At 43.1% G+C, this 13,508-nt stretch overlaps 1 protein-coding gene across 8 annotated transcripts in view; it reads right to left on the bottom strand.

The window, feature by feature from the left end:
• The window catches only part of Mphosph9 (M-phase phosphoprotein 9), a 69,154-nt gene that overhangs the window by 30,444 nt on the left and 25,202 nt on the right, over positions 1 to 13,508 (bottom strand). For 6 of the 8 annotated variants that reach the window (XM_075978970.1, XM_075979004.1, XM_075978991.1 and 3 more), the window contains exons 9-13: positions 11,164 to 11,624; positions 10,113 to 10,268; positions 6,212 to 6,299; positions 4,523 to 4,738; positions 459 to 506 (exon numbers count right to left, since the gene is read on the bottom strand). In XM_075978970.1, the coding sequence (XP_075835085.1) occupies positions 459 to 506; positions 4,523 to 4,738; positions 6,212 to 6,299; positions 10,113 to 10,268; positions 11,164 to 11,624 (969 nt within the window). The remainder of the gene's footprint in view (positions 1 to 458; positions 507 to 4,522; positions 4,739 to 6,211; positions 6,300 to 10,112; positions 10,269 to 11,163; positions 11,625 to 13,508) is intronic. The other 2 variants (XM_075978998.1, XM_075978996.1) reach the window with 1 other exon arrangement.

Genomic DNA, 13,508 nt, shown 5'->3' with positions numbered 1-13,508 from the left:
CTTTTCACTAACCTTACAGGTCTTTTCACTAACCTTACAAACCCACAATCTCCTCCTGCATGCAGCAGACTGGCTGGAACCACTTCCTGCCTACTCACTGTGGTGCTTCACTAAGTTCAGATATACAACTGCAAACAGTGTGTCAGCTACCATTTCAGACACAGAGGGTAAATTCTTACTACTGCATTAAAGAATAATGCTTTGAAAATGTTAACTTTATATGTACAGGGATTAGAACCTATGCATTACTTAAATTCTTCTGCCTAGTTTCATCTCAACTCACATCAAATATAACAGCCATTCAATAATATTTGGCAAATTAGCAAATCTCACAAAGGTTCAGCCAAGTAGGGCAGACATCTGAAAATAAAGGTATTAACGCAGGAAAGGTAAACACATGGACTGGTTCAAACTGCTCCAGATGGAGAGACGGGGAAGGTCAGGTTTTTGCCTATTACCTTTACACGCCCGTGCTCTTTTCCGAGGGACTCGTACTCTCCTAAGAGCTGCAAAGAAAACAGAGAGTTGTCACAGAACTGAACAGGTAACAAAGGAACAGCACCCTTCAACTGCAGCGTCAGGAAAGGAAGGACAACACAGAACCAGTGGTTCTGGAAAAAGGAATGGGACAATCCCTGATAAAATGTTTGAAGACACTTTAAGTATGAAACAATTTTAAAGGTAAAACAGAGGGCTGGAGAGATGGCTTAGTGGTTAAGAGCATTGCCTGCTCTTCCAAAGGTCCTGAGTTCAATTTCCAGCAACCACATGATGGCTCACAACCATCTGTAATGAGGTCTGGTACCCTCTTCTGGCCTGCCGGCATACATGCAGACAGAATATTGTATACATAATAAATAAATAAATATTTTTTTAAAAGTAAAACAGAGGAATAGCAAATCGAGCCCTCAATGTAATAGTAAAATGTATTTGTATTGCCTTTTAAATTTTTATTACATAAAATTCATATTATACTTTCCTACATTTATTCTATAACACAAAAATGTGATGCCAAAAAACCTAGTATTGTTTAAAAATATATATGACGGTACACCCTGCAATCCAGTATTCAGGGGCTGCAGGAGAAAGACAGCAAATTTGGGGCCAGTCAGACCTCCATAGAGAGGAACCCAGAAAGGCCCAGGATGAGGACAGAACACACTGCTATGGCAGAAAGTATAGGAATGGTTCTTTTTTTTTTTTTTTTCAGTTTTTCGAGACAGGGTTTCTCTGTAGTTTTGGAGCCTGTCCTGGCACTAGCTCTTGTAGACCAGGCTGGCCTAGAACTCACAGAGATCCGCCTGCCTCTGCCTCCCGAGTGCTGGGATTAAAGGCGTGCGCCACCACTGCCCGGCAGGAATGGTTCTTAAAATAACAAAAACATGTTGGGTGGTGGTGGCACATGCCTTTGACCTTAGCACTCAGCAAGCAGAGGCAGGTAGAACTCAGTGAGTCCGAGGCCAGCTTGGTCTACAGAAAGTTCCAGGACAGGGAGGACTGTTACACAGAGAAACTCTGCCTCAAAACACCCCCAACCCCAAAAAAATCATATAAAGAACAGAAAGAAAAACAAACTTACAAAACAAAACTCCCAGAGTGAACAGTCTCTTAGGTGCCACAAGGAACAGAGACCCAAACTGCATCATTTCCAACAGGGCACGACCCCAAAGCCCCCAGAGTGGGGGGAAAAAACGGCGACAAAGACCAACTGACCATAACAGCATTGCTAGAAGGCAGAAGTCACAGGCCATGACCAAACTGATTAGAGCAACTAGAAGCCATGGAATTAGTCACTACAGTATCTGTAACACCACCAGCCCTGTCCTCATTCAGACTTGAGGAACACTTCTATTTAACTCCACGACAATAAAGTCTAGGAACAAAGGAAGAAGCACAATCAATGCTACCAGAAAGACTTCAAGACAAAGTGACTTCAGATCATTTAAGTACCATAACTTAAGAATCCAGATATTAAAAAATAATAATAACAATCTTAGAGAGCCAGCAAGATGGCAAGTGAAGGCCCCTGCCTAAAAGCAAGACAACCTGATTTTGATTTCCAGGACCCAAGTTGTCCTCTACACGTGCCCTGGTATATGTGCATGCATGTGCATACATAGATAGATGATAGATGGAAACATAGATGCAAGATAAAATAGAAAAGAAACCTTATTTAAAAAAACATACAACCTAGAAAACAATCCATTATCAATGTTTTATTAATCCAATTTTAAGTGAAATTAAATCAAAAAAAATTCAGCCAGGCGACGGTGGCGCACGCCTTTAATCCCAGCACTCGGGAGGCAGAGGCAGGCGGATCTCTGTGAGTTCGAGACCAGCCTGGTCTACAAAGCTAGTTCCAGGATAGGCTCCAAAGCCACAGAAAAACCCTGTCTCGAAAAACCAAAAAAACACACACACACACACAGAAACCCTGTCTCAAAAAAACAAAAAAAAAATTCAAAGCTGGGGTCTGGAAAGACAGTTCAGTGGCAAGAACACTGGCTGCTCTTCTAGAGGATCTGGGTTCATCACCTACTCTCGCTGGCAGCTCACAACCACCTGACTGCAGTTCCAAGAGAGCTGACGTCCTTTTTTTTTAATATTTTTTAACTTTATTTTATGTGCATTGGTGTGAAGGTGTCAGATCCCCTGCAACTGGATCTTCAGACAGTTTTGAGCTGCCATGTGGGTGCTGGGAATTGAACTGGATCCTCTGGAAGAGCAGTCAGTACTTTTAACCACTGAGCCATCTCTCCAGCCCCGAACTGACATCCTTTTACAGCCTCTGTATATATTAAACATGCACACAGTGCACATGCCTGCAGGCAAAATACTTATATACCCAAAATAAAAATAAATAAATCTTTTTTAAAAATATTCAAACCTGGGTTAAGCAGACAGCTCAGGGGGCAAAAGCTATATGTAAGCCTGAGTTCAATCCTTGGAATCCGCAGTGGAAGAACCAACTCCTCAAAGTTGTCTTCTGACCGCCATACACGTGTCAACACTCACACACATCATACATATACACACATAATAAAGTTTAAAAAAAAATTGTCGGATGGTGGTGGCGCACGGCTTTAATCCCAGCACTCAAGAGGCAGAGGCAGAGGCAGGCGGATCTCTGTGAGTCTGAGGCCAGCCTGGTCTACAAGAGCTAGGTCCAGAATAGGCTTGATAGTTACAGCAAAACTCTGTTTCAAAAAAAAAAAAATCAAACAGTGCTGGAGAGATGGCTCAGAGGTTAAGAGCACTGGTGCTATTCCAGTAAACTCGAGTTCAATTCCCAGCACCTACATGACAGCTCATAACTATAACTCCAGTTCCAGGGGATCGGGGATACCCTCACACAATATATGCAGATAAATACCAAAGCACATAAAATGAAAATTTTTTAAAAATCAAACTGAACTGGGAAGTTGTCACACTTGCCACACACCTTTAATCCCAGCACTCAGGAGGCAGACACAACTCTGAGTTCAAGGTCAGGTTGGTCTACAGAGCAAATTCTGGAACAGCCAGGACACAACTCTGAGTTCAAGGTCAGGTTGGTCTACAGAGCAAATTCTGGAACAGCCAGGACTACACAGAGAAACCCTCAGTCTTGAAACAAAGCAAACAAAAAAAAAAAAGTCTATCTCTAAAGGACCAGAGACGCAGCTCTATTGGTAGTATACTTTGAACGGTGTTCTGGACTCTATCCCTAGAACCTGGGGCAGGAAATGGGGAATGGATAATAATGAAACACCATAGACAGTACACACACACTAAAGCAATGATACCATTAGGGTTCTAGACTATAACTGCAGAATGGAATGTGGGAAGAGGGCTGGCAACACACAAAAACAATAACAAATAGCCAGGCATGGGGGTGAACACCTATAACTACAGCACACAAGAGACTGGGACAAGGGAATTACAAGTTCAAGACCAGTATGGGCAATATGGCAAGCCCCTCTCTCAAAAAAGCCTTGCACAGAATCTGGCTTATATCATTTTACCCTGTCACCCACAGGTGTTATGACAACTCAAAAGGTGACACACTAGGAAAGAGCAGTGAGGGAGTTCAGCCATCTTTCTACAGCTCTGACACAAGGTGACAGGGACCGCTGCCACCAGGAGGGTATGCAGAGCTACAGGCAGCTTAGACCAAAATGTCCCTAGAAAGTCACCGCAGCTTCTGAGGGTACACTCCACAGGCTTCCGTTTAAACACTTGGTCCCAAGCTGTTGGCATTGTTTGGGAAGGTTGTGGAGACTTCCTAGAGGAAATGAGTCACAAGGGCTGGGCCTTGAGGTTTTATGGCCTGAAAGAACTTTCTACTCACTCTGCTTCTCATATGTGGATGTAATGTGACCACGCAGCCTCCTACTCCTGCCACCACACCTCCCCTGCCTGCAGCCACGCTTTCCCATGACAGAGGACTGTCCTTTTGGAGCAGAAGCCAAATTAACCCTGTCTCCTAAAGCTGCTTTTGTCAGAGGACTCAGACAGCAGCCACAGTGCACTGGGTACTTACATCCTGAAACATTTTGTTTTCTTGTTTCAGCCTAGCTTCTTTATCATCTGAGAGTTTGTAAGCATTCTCAAACGCTTCTTCCAGATCCTGCAGCCGACATTTTAGCCGAATGATGGTGTTATCTTTTTCTTTGTTGCTTGTTCTCATTTCCTCAATTCGGTCCTGCAAAATTTTGGAGGCACTGCTGGCTGCACTGAAGCGTTCTCTCAAATCACTCTACACAGTGAAGACAGAGGTAAATCATTCCAAGTGAAAACAGTGCCTCCATACTAGCTGATCAATTATGGACATTAAAATTAAAAACAAAAACGCATACAAACAGAAATAAGCTACGTGACATCCTGCTGTGTCCTGCGACAGAGACTAGAGAGGACCCCTCTAATGGAGCTACTCCATGAGATTATCAAAGGCGGAGAAAGAAAACAAGCACATAGGGGTACAAGGATTCTAGGACTTGCATAGGACTGTCTGTGGATCAACCTAACGAAGAAAAAAAATAACTACAAACATCAGAGGAATTCTGAAACTGTGACCAGAATGCACCGTTCAATATTCATATGCTGAGGGCTGGGGATTCTCTATACTCTAAGGAAACACAAAATTAAAAATGTACCTCATGTGTTAACATTCACTCAATGGTGATTTCTGAAATACCAAATAGGTGCCATGCTACAGGATGCCAAAATGTAAGATGAAAGCTGGGCGCAAAGCCTCCTGCCTGCGGTCTAACTGATTAGAAGGCTGAACCGCAAAGGCTGCTTGTACACAAGTCCAAGACCACATAGCAAGAAAGTAAGATAACCAAAATACTAGTCCCTAACTTCATGGTAGAGTTTATCATATAGATGAAGCCAACAAAATGACTAAGTTATTAGACACTGGCCTAGCTTCGTTAGAACCTGAATTCTACCCAGAAGGGGGCTAGGCATTAAAGCAGAGGCAATGCATAGAACAAAACAGGTATTTTCCACCAAAATTTTGCTTATAAGGTAATATATAAAGAATAAAAAGAAAAAGAATAGCCAGGCGGTGGTGGCGCACGCCTTTAATCCCAGCACTTGGGAGGCAGGGGCAGACGGATCTCTGTGAGTTCGAGGCCAGCCTGGTATACAGAGCTAGTTCCAGGACAGGAACCAAAGCTACAGAGAAACCCTGTCTCGAAAAACCAAAAAAAAAAAAAAAAAAAAAAAAGAATAAAACTTATTGCTGGGTGGTGTGGCACATGCATTTAATCCTAGCACTTGGGAGGCAGAGGCAGACAGATCTCTGTGAATTCAAAGCCAGCCTGGTCTACTGAATAAGTTCTTGGACAGCTAGGATCACACACAGAGAAATCCTGTCTCAAAAAAATGAAAGAAAGAATGAAAAGGAAAAAGAAAGAAAGAAAGAAAGAAAGAAAGAAAGAAAGAAAGAAAGAAAGAAAGAAAACAAAAATATAAAAGTTTAAGTCAGGCACAGTAGTACATGCCTTTGAACCTAATACTTGGAAGGCAGAAGCAGGTGGGCCTCTGTGAGTTCAAAGCCAGCCTGGTCTACACACAAGTTCTAGGAAAGCTGGAGCTACACACTTTTTAAAAAAAAGCTTCTGCACACCTAGCTATACATCCAGTAAACAAAATTAAAAGTTGTGATGATACATACCTTTTAGACATTATGACACCAGAATCTGCCATATAAAACAATACTTACCACTTCTATTTCTAGCAAATTATTCTTATTCTCAAGTGTTCGCACACGACTAGTAGCTTCATTCAATGCACTGTCCAGTTGGCCACATCTAAAAAAAGCAAATTTAGAATCAGTTAGGAAACAAAATAATTTCTCTTTTTTTGTTCGTTTTTGTTTTTCTGGTTTTTTGGGACAGGGTTTCTGTCCTGAAACTAGCTCTTGCAGACCAGGCAGGCCATGAACTCCCAGAGATCTGCCTGCCTCTGCCTCCTGAATACTGGGATTAAAGGTGTGTGTCACAATCACCAACAAAAAGGAAATTCTAATACCATGAACCAGTCTTGAGGATGTGCTGAGTGAAATAAGTCTGCCACTACATGTCAGTAGCAAAACACATATCCCTAGTCTCTGCAAGCCTGGGTTCCATTCCCAGCACCAAAAGAAGGAAAAGGAAAAGAAAGATAAATACTGTGATTCCACTTGCAGAGTATTTGTTCAAATTCATGGAAACAAACAGGACAGAGGTAACCAATGTCAGTGGAAAGGTGGTGGGGTGGGGATAAGGGTCTAATGAGAACTGGGCTTCAGTTCTTAATTGCTCTTTGTATTTCATTATTCTTTTCCCAATATTTATCTATTGACACTGAGGGGGAAGCACCTACTGGGGATTGAACCCAGCACCTCACACATGCTAGGCAAGCCTTCTACCAACTGATCTACATCCCCAGACCAGAATTTCAGGAGTTAGTTTTATTCCCATTTGTTTGCTTGTTTGTTTGTTTGTTTGATGTGTGTGTAAAGACAACTTGCAAAAATCTCCTCTTCTCTCTCTCCACCATGTGGGTTCCAGGAATAGAACTCAGGTTGCCAGGCCTGGCAGCAGGCACTTTTACCAGAGTTTGCTTTACAAGAGGAAATGGTTCTGAAGATGGATACTGTTAATATATTTAAGCTACTGAACTGCACACTTAAAACAGTGAATTTGTTATACACAATTTGATATTTAAATTTTATATTTTTAAAATAGAGAAAACTGTACAAAATAGCTTGATGTTAGCGTGGGAAAATCTGTCTGAATACACACATGTCCAGGATATAAAGAGCGGGGCTATTTGGAGTCAGGGCACAGCATCTTTCTGAGCTGTTTCAAACTCAACATTAATGCACTATTCTTTTTATTAAATGTATACATGTGCGTAGAAGTTCGAAGGATCAGCTGTCATATGTAGGAACGATACCCGCTTCCTCTGAGAAATGGTATCTTTGGCCTGGAGCTCACCAATTTGGCTAGACAGGCTAGCCAATGAGCCATGGGATCCTTCTGTCTCCAACTCCATGATACTGGAATTACAAGTGCCCAGCTCTTTTTCACGCAGGCCATGAGATCAATACCATGTCCTCACACAATTGAAGTGCTTTGCCAACTGAACCATCTCCCCAGCCATGAAATACTATTTTTTTTCCATTTTTTTCGAGACACCATTTCTCTGTGTACCCTGGCTGTCCTGGAATTCATTTTATAGACCAGGCTGGCCTCAAACTCCGAGATTTGCCTGTCTTAGCCTCCCCGCGTGCTACAATTAAAAGTTTACGACACCATGTCCAATGTTTATTTTTTTTAGCTAAACTCTTCTGAGATTTTATTTTTGTGTGTGGGTGTTTTGCCTGCATGAGCATCTGTTCACCACGTAAGTACTGCAGTACCTGGGAGGGCACTGGCTCTCCTGAGACTAGAATTACATAGAATTACAGACAGTGACTAGCTGCTGTGAGATCCCTAAAAGTGCTCTTAAATGCTAAGCCATCTCCAGTACAATGATTTATTTTCTTTTTAATCATATGAGTGTGTGTGTGTGTGTGTGTGTATACCATCAAAGACCAGAGGTAGGAAATCTCAGGAGCTAGAGTTACAGACAGTTATGTGTTACCTGTCATGGGTGCTGGGAAGTTAACTTGGATCCTTCTGGAAGAGAAATATATGCTCTTAACTGCTGAGCCATCTCTACAGCCCCTAAATTATGATTCCTATAAAGAATTCCTTTGCAAGTTATCACAGACCTCAACAAGGTCCACAAAATTCAGCTACCATCTGACTCAGTGTTTAATGATAAATCAGGTTAGCCTGATTTAAATGCCAGATCTACGTTAAACACTTTACATTTCTTTCTTTTAAAATGTGTGTGTGTGTGAGAGAGAGAGAGAGAGAGGTCACACATGTTCACAGGTATCCGCAGTCCATAAGCAGGCACCAGATTGTGAAGGGAGAAGACAGTACAGAAGTTCCTTCAACTTCTATTCTTCCAGAGGCTGTTTCCAGGTTTAACTAGAATCCCATGGAAAACTACCCATCTCTGTGTCAGGATGTACTAGCTAACTCATCTTAGCCTCTGTTAAAACTGCTTGTTTGTATGGAACCTCCTTCAGCTAATTGCTTATGTTAGTTTCTGCATCACCAGACAGCAGTGACACATGCTTTTAATGCCAGCACTCAGGTTGGGCGGTGGTGGCACACACCTTTATTCCCAGCACTCGGGCGGCAGAACTCTGTGAGTTCGAGGCCACAAAAGCTAGTTCCAGGATAGGCTCCAAAGCTACAGAGAAACCCTGTCTCAAAAAAAACCAAACAAAACAAAACAAAACAAAACAAAAAAACCCCACAAATCCCAGCATTCAGGCAGGCAAATCTCTTTTGAGTTTGAGGTCAGCCTGGTCTACAGAGCTAGTTCCAGGACAGGCTCCAGAGAAACGCTGTCTTGAAAAACAAACAAACAAACAAAACAAAAAAGCAAAAACTGCTTGCTTCAAGCTGCCTATTCTTGCAGCTGCCAAAAGAGATTCCTAGATGAGGTCTCTGCCCTTAAAAACCATGTTCTAGACACTTGGGGCCTCACCTAGGTCTATGAACACTTTGGATGTGGTTCCAGCCAGTTGGAATAAAGACTTTCAACTGGCTATACTGTGTCCGAGTGGTTATCTCTAGTGGGCTCCCCATACCATTATCCCCTGGAGCTAGAATTAATGGCAACTGTGAGCCACCTGATATCAGTGCTGGGAACTGAACTCAGGACCTCTGGAAGAGCAGTATGGATCTCTTCAGATGGTTAAATATGTTCTTTGACTGTACCATACATGTATATGGTATAGTCTTTACCCGTCCCTTGTCTGCCCCCTCTCCGCCTCCTCACCCCACCACCTCTACCACACACAAAAGTTGCCACATTCTCTTTCTTTCTTTTTCGTTATAAAGCTAGGGTTAAAACACAAGGTCTCATGACACTAAGCCCAATACTCTACCAATGAGCTATACTCCCAGCACCCAAAGTCCCAGAATTCTTCATCTTCCCCACTCCCCCCACCCTCCCCACACGGGGTTTCTCTGTGTGGCCCTGGCTGTGCTGGAACTCACTCCGTAGAACAGGCTGGCCTTGAACTCACAGAGATCCGCCCGCCTTTACCTCCTGAGTTGTGGGATTAAAGGCGTGTACCACTGCCCCGCTAGAATTCTAATTCTGCCTGTATATTCCTAGTGTGTGAGTGAGTGGATAGTTCCCCACTCCACCATGTGAGTACGAGGGATCAAGCTGGGCTCAGCCGACTTGGTGGGAAGTGTGCTTCCTGTTTAGCTATCTCACCAGCCCACATCCCAGGATTCTTACTTTTCCCAGAACTCCACAATGGTAAAGATTCACAAACTATTCTTTATTTTCTGACTCTACTCCTTCAGAACTTTACCCATATGAAAGGCATGGCTTGTGTCAGTTACTAGAGGATTAACCCCTTGTGTCTCCAGACATGTCCTAGTTTACACGTCTGTGTGGTAAATTCTCAGATACAAAGCATAGCATTTTATACCGCACCATGATATACTTTGTGGAAGCAATCTACCCAAGGTGGAGAAACACTAGCTCCATGGTAGCCTTACCTGTCTATAAGAATTTCATTTTTCTTCTTCCACTCTTCAATGGCAGAAGTGTCTTTTGCCTCCAGTTTCTGTTTCAAACTATTTATCTCTGATTCATAGTAAGCTCGAAGATCCGCTATGTGTCGTGCATGCTTCTCCTTGAGGTTCTGCCGGATTCTGTCGGTGAGAGGGAAGATGCTCTAAGGAAAGACAGTCAATCCACATGTTTCAGGGCTAACTGAAAGGGATGGACCTGGGGCAGTTAATCTTCACTGGCAACTTGACAGAAGTCACCTAAGAGACACAGAGGTGTGTCTGTTAGGGTGTTTACAGAGAAGCTTAACCGACCCACTCTGAATGTCCACGGGCTGGGGTCCCAGATTAAAGAAAAAGGAAAAAGAAGATAAAGCAAGCTGAGCACCAGTGTCTTCTCTCTGCACCTCGATTGCAGATATGGCGTGACCAGCAGTCTCATGTCTGCCGCCTGCCACCATCCTTCTCACTGTGCTGGACTGTACCCCTCAAACTGTCAGACAAAACAAACCCTTCCTTCCTTAAGATGCTTTTGCCAGGTGTTTGGTCACAGGAATGAGAAAAGTAGCTACCAAACAAACCACAGTCATTCTCATAGCCAGAGTTCAACCTGTTCCTCCATCCACACTGGAAAACACAACAGATGTCCCATATGCTCTAGACATAGAAGCATTCTGCTTAGCTCCCATTTACGGGATGCCTGTGTCAGCACCTTTGCTTCTGATTTTAAGACAGGGTCTCACTGTGTAGTCTTGGCTAGCCTGAAACTCACTCTCTAGACCAGGCTGGCCTTGAACTCACAGAGATCCTCCCACCTCTATCTCAAAAGTACTGGGATTACAAGCAAGTGCCACCATACCCAACCTTTATCAACATCTTTCACTTCAACATAGCTGTCAATAGTGAAAAACACACATTGGTTATATTTCATTAAGATTTTATATTTTACTGTGGTCCAATAAAAACCATTTCCATCATTCAATCAGACATCACAAGTCTATTAACATTAGCAGTATAAGTCAGTTGCTGAAATACATACTTAGACAACATCACAGGATCTTCCAGGGAAGCCAATGAAATGCATTCTGGGACACTGTTGGCTGTACCTGGAAGCTGGGACTGACTGACTGAGGCGGAAGCCACTGTGACAGTGTTTTCTTCGTCTACAGTTCTGACTGAGATATCGTTGCTAGTGATGGTGCAGAGTGAAGGGACCGTGGAACTCGTCCTACTTTCACTGTGGAATGCATGGCTTTTCCAAGTGTCCACAGGTGATGCTTTCGTAGTTGAAGGATATTTGGGGAACCCAGATACCTGAGAAGCATTATGACTTGCTTGTGAAAACAAGTCACTGTCAGAGTGACTGCACAGGCTTGGCTCCAGAACAGAGTCTGGAGAAAAGGATATTCTGTCGTCAAGAGCACTCAAAAAGCCATGGGGCCGAATCCCCGCAGCCTTCTCCTTTGGCTTCATATGTATGGTTGGATCCAGAGTCAGGACCTGGAAGTAAGATGGACAAGCATCAGGCTGAGGCCTTGGTGATCAGGCTGGGTTGCTGGCTATCAGGAAAGTGGGCCTTAGCTCTCAGTCTTTGAGGGACAGTGAGGCTGAAGAGAACGTCCTACTGTACTCATCAGGTGACTGGGACTGGAAGCAAGGGTGAGGTATCCATCAAGAAACTGCTTTGTTTTCTAGGACAGAACAGTAACAGTCACTTCATCTCATTACTGGCACGAAACTTAAAGATACGAAACAAAATAATTTAAACGGTATTATTAACAATGAAAAAATCTGCTATCAAGATCAGCACCTTAAAAAAATCTGTGGAAGACTTTAAATAGACTGAAAATCTAGACCTTCGAATTAATAATATCAGCTTTGAAGACCTTTCTGGTGATGCCTCCTTCAGAATGAAAACTTGCTTATCTCCTAACAATAGGGACTAAGAGAACATTGGGACCTGGTTAGCAGTCCACAAATACAATCCTCGGTGGTCCTTGACATGGTCTGGAGCCTCACTGTCCCTCAAAGACTCACGTGCTGACAGTGACATCAGAAAACACTGGATCCTTGAAGCGGTGGAGCCTAGTAGAAGGAAGTTAGGTCACCAGGGACATGTCCTTCAAAGATACTCTGGTCCTTTCCTCTCTTTTTCTTTACCTCATGGCCGTTTTTCTCTGTTCTGTCTGTCCATGATCTTTGGCCTCACCACAGACCAAAAAGCAATTTGAAATAACAATGAACTGAAACTTAGATGCCATGAATAAGTCTCTTGTCTTTTTGATACATTCTCTCACAACAATGGAAAACTGACTAATATTCTGTGTCCCCACTCAAAAGAACCAGTGTTTGAGAGCTGGAGACATGGCTCAGCAGTGAAGAGCACTGGCCAGTCTTACAGAACCCTATTATGTGTGGGCTTTCTTTCCTTTTTTTTTCTAATGTGTATTCCTGTTTTGCTTGCATATGTGACTGGCTACCACTGGCATCTTTGGTGGTCCTGAGAAGGCCAAAATTCAACATCAGATCCCCTGGAATTGGAGTTACACAGTTATAAGCTGACACATAGATGCTGGGAATTGTACCTGGGTCCTGTAGTACCAATAATAAAAGCCCAGAGACAGAAAATGGAATTCAACCCAAAAACCAGAAAAGACAGGCAAGCCACTAGAAGTCTTACCTCTACCAAGGCTGGGTGACAGCAAACTAAGCCATTTTGGGTTGGACCACAATTTTTGTCATTGGGCTTTTATTATTTGTTCTATAGGGTCTTCTGGAAGAGCAGCCAGTACTCTGAGCCATCTCTCCAGCCCAAAATACTGTATTTTAAAAAACACCAAGTTTTTCTCAGCAAACATATAATCCCAGAACAGGGACAGTGGGAACAGGAAGATCAGGATTCAAGGTCATGCTGAATGCCAGGTCAGAGTAGACTACATAAGACAAGAAAACAAGAACAGAGGCTGGCAAGATAGTTGAGCAGGTAAAAGCACTTGTTCTTGCAGACAACCTGACTTCAGTTCCCAGAACCACAAGGTGGTTCACAATCTCCCTTAACTCAAGTCCCAAGGAATCAAATACCTTTTTCTGGCTTCCACAGGCTCCTAGAACCACACAGTACAAATACAAATATAGGCACACTCGCACACTCTCACACACACACAGGTATTTAAAAGAACTTTAAAATTTGTATTACAGGGGCTGGAGAGATGGCTCAGTGGTTAAGAGCAGTGTCTGCTCTTCCAGAGGTCCTGAGTTCAATTCCCGGCAACCACATGGTGGCTCACAACCATCTGTAATGAGGTCTGGTGCCCTCTTCTGATCTGCAGACGTACACACAGACAGAATATTGTATGCATAATAAATAAATAAATATTAAAAAAA

The sequence above is a fragment of the Microtus pennsylvanicus genome, chromosome 1 (assembly GCF_037038515.1).
Source record: "Microtus pennsylvanicus isolate mMicPen1 chromosome 1, mMicPen1.hap1, whole genome shotgun sequence".
Taxonomy (NCBI): Eukaryota; Metazoa; Chordata; class Mammalia; order Rodentia; family Cricetidae; genus Microtus; species Microtus pennsylvanicus.
This window is presented reverse-complemented; position numbering and strand designations above follow the sequence as displayed.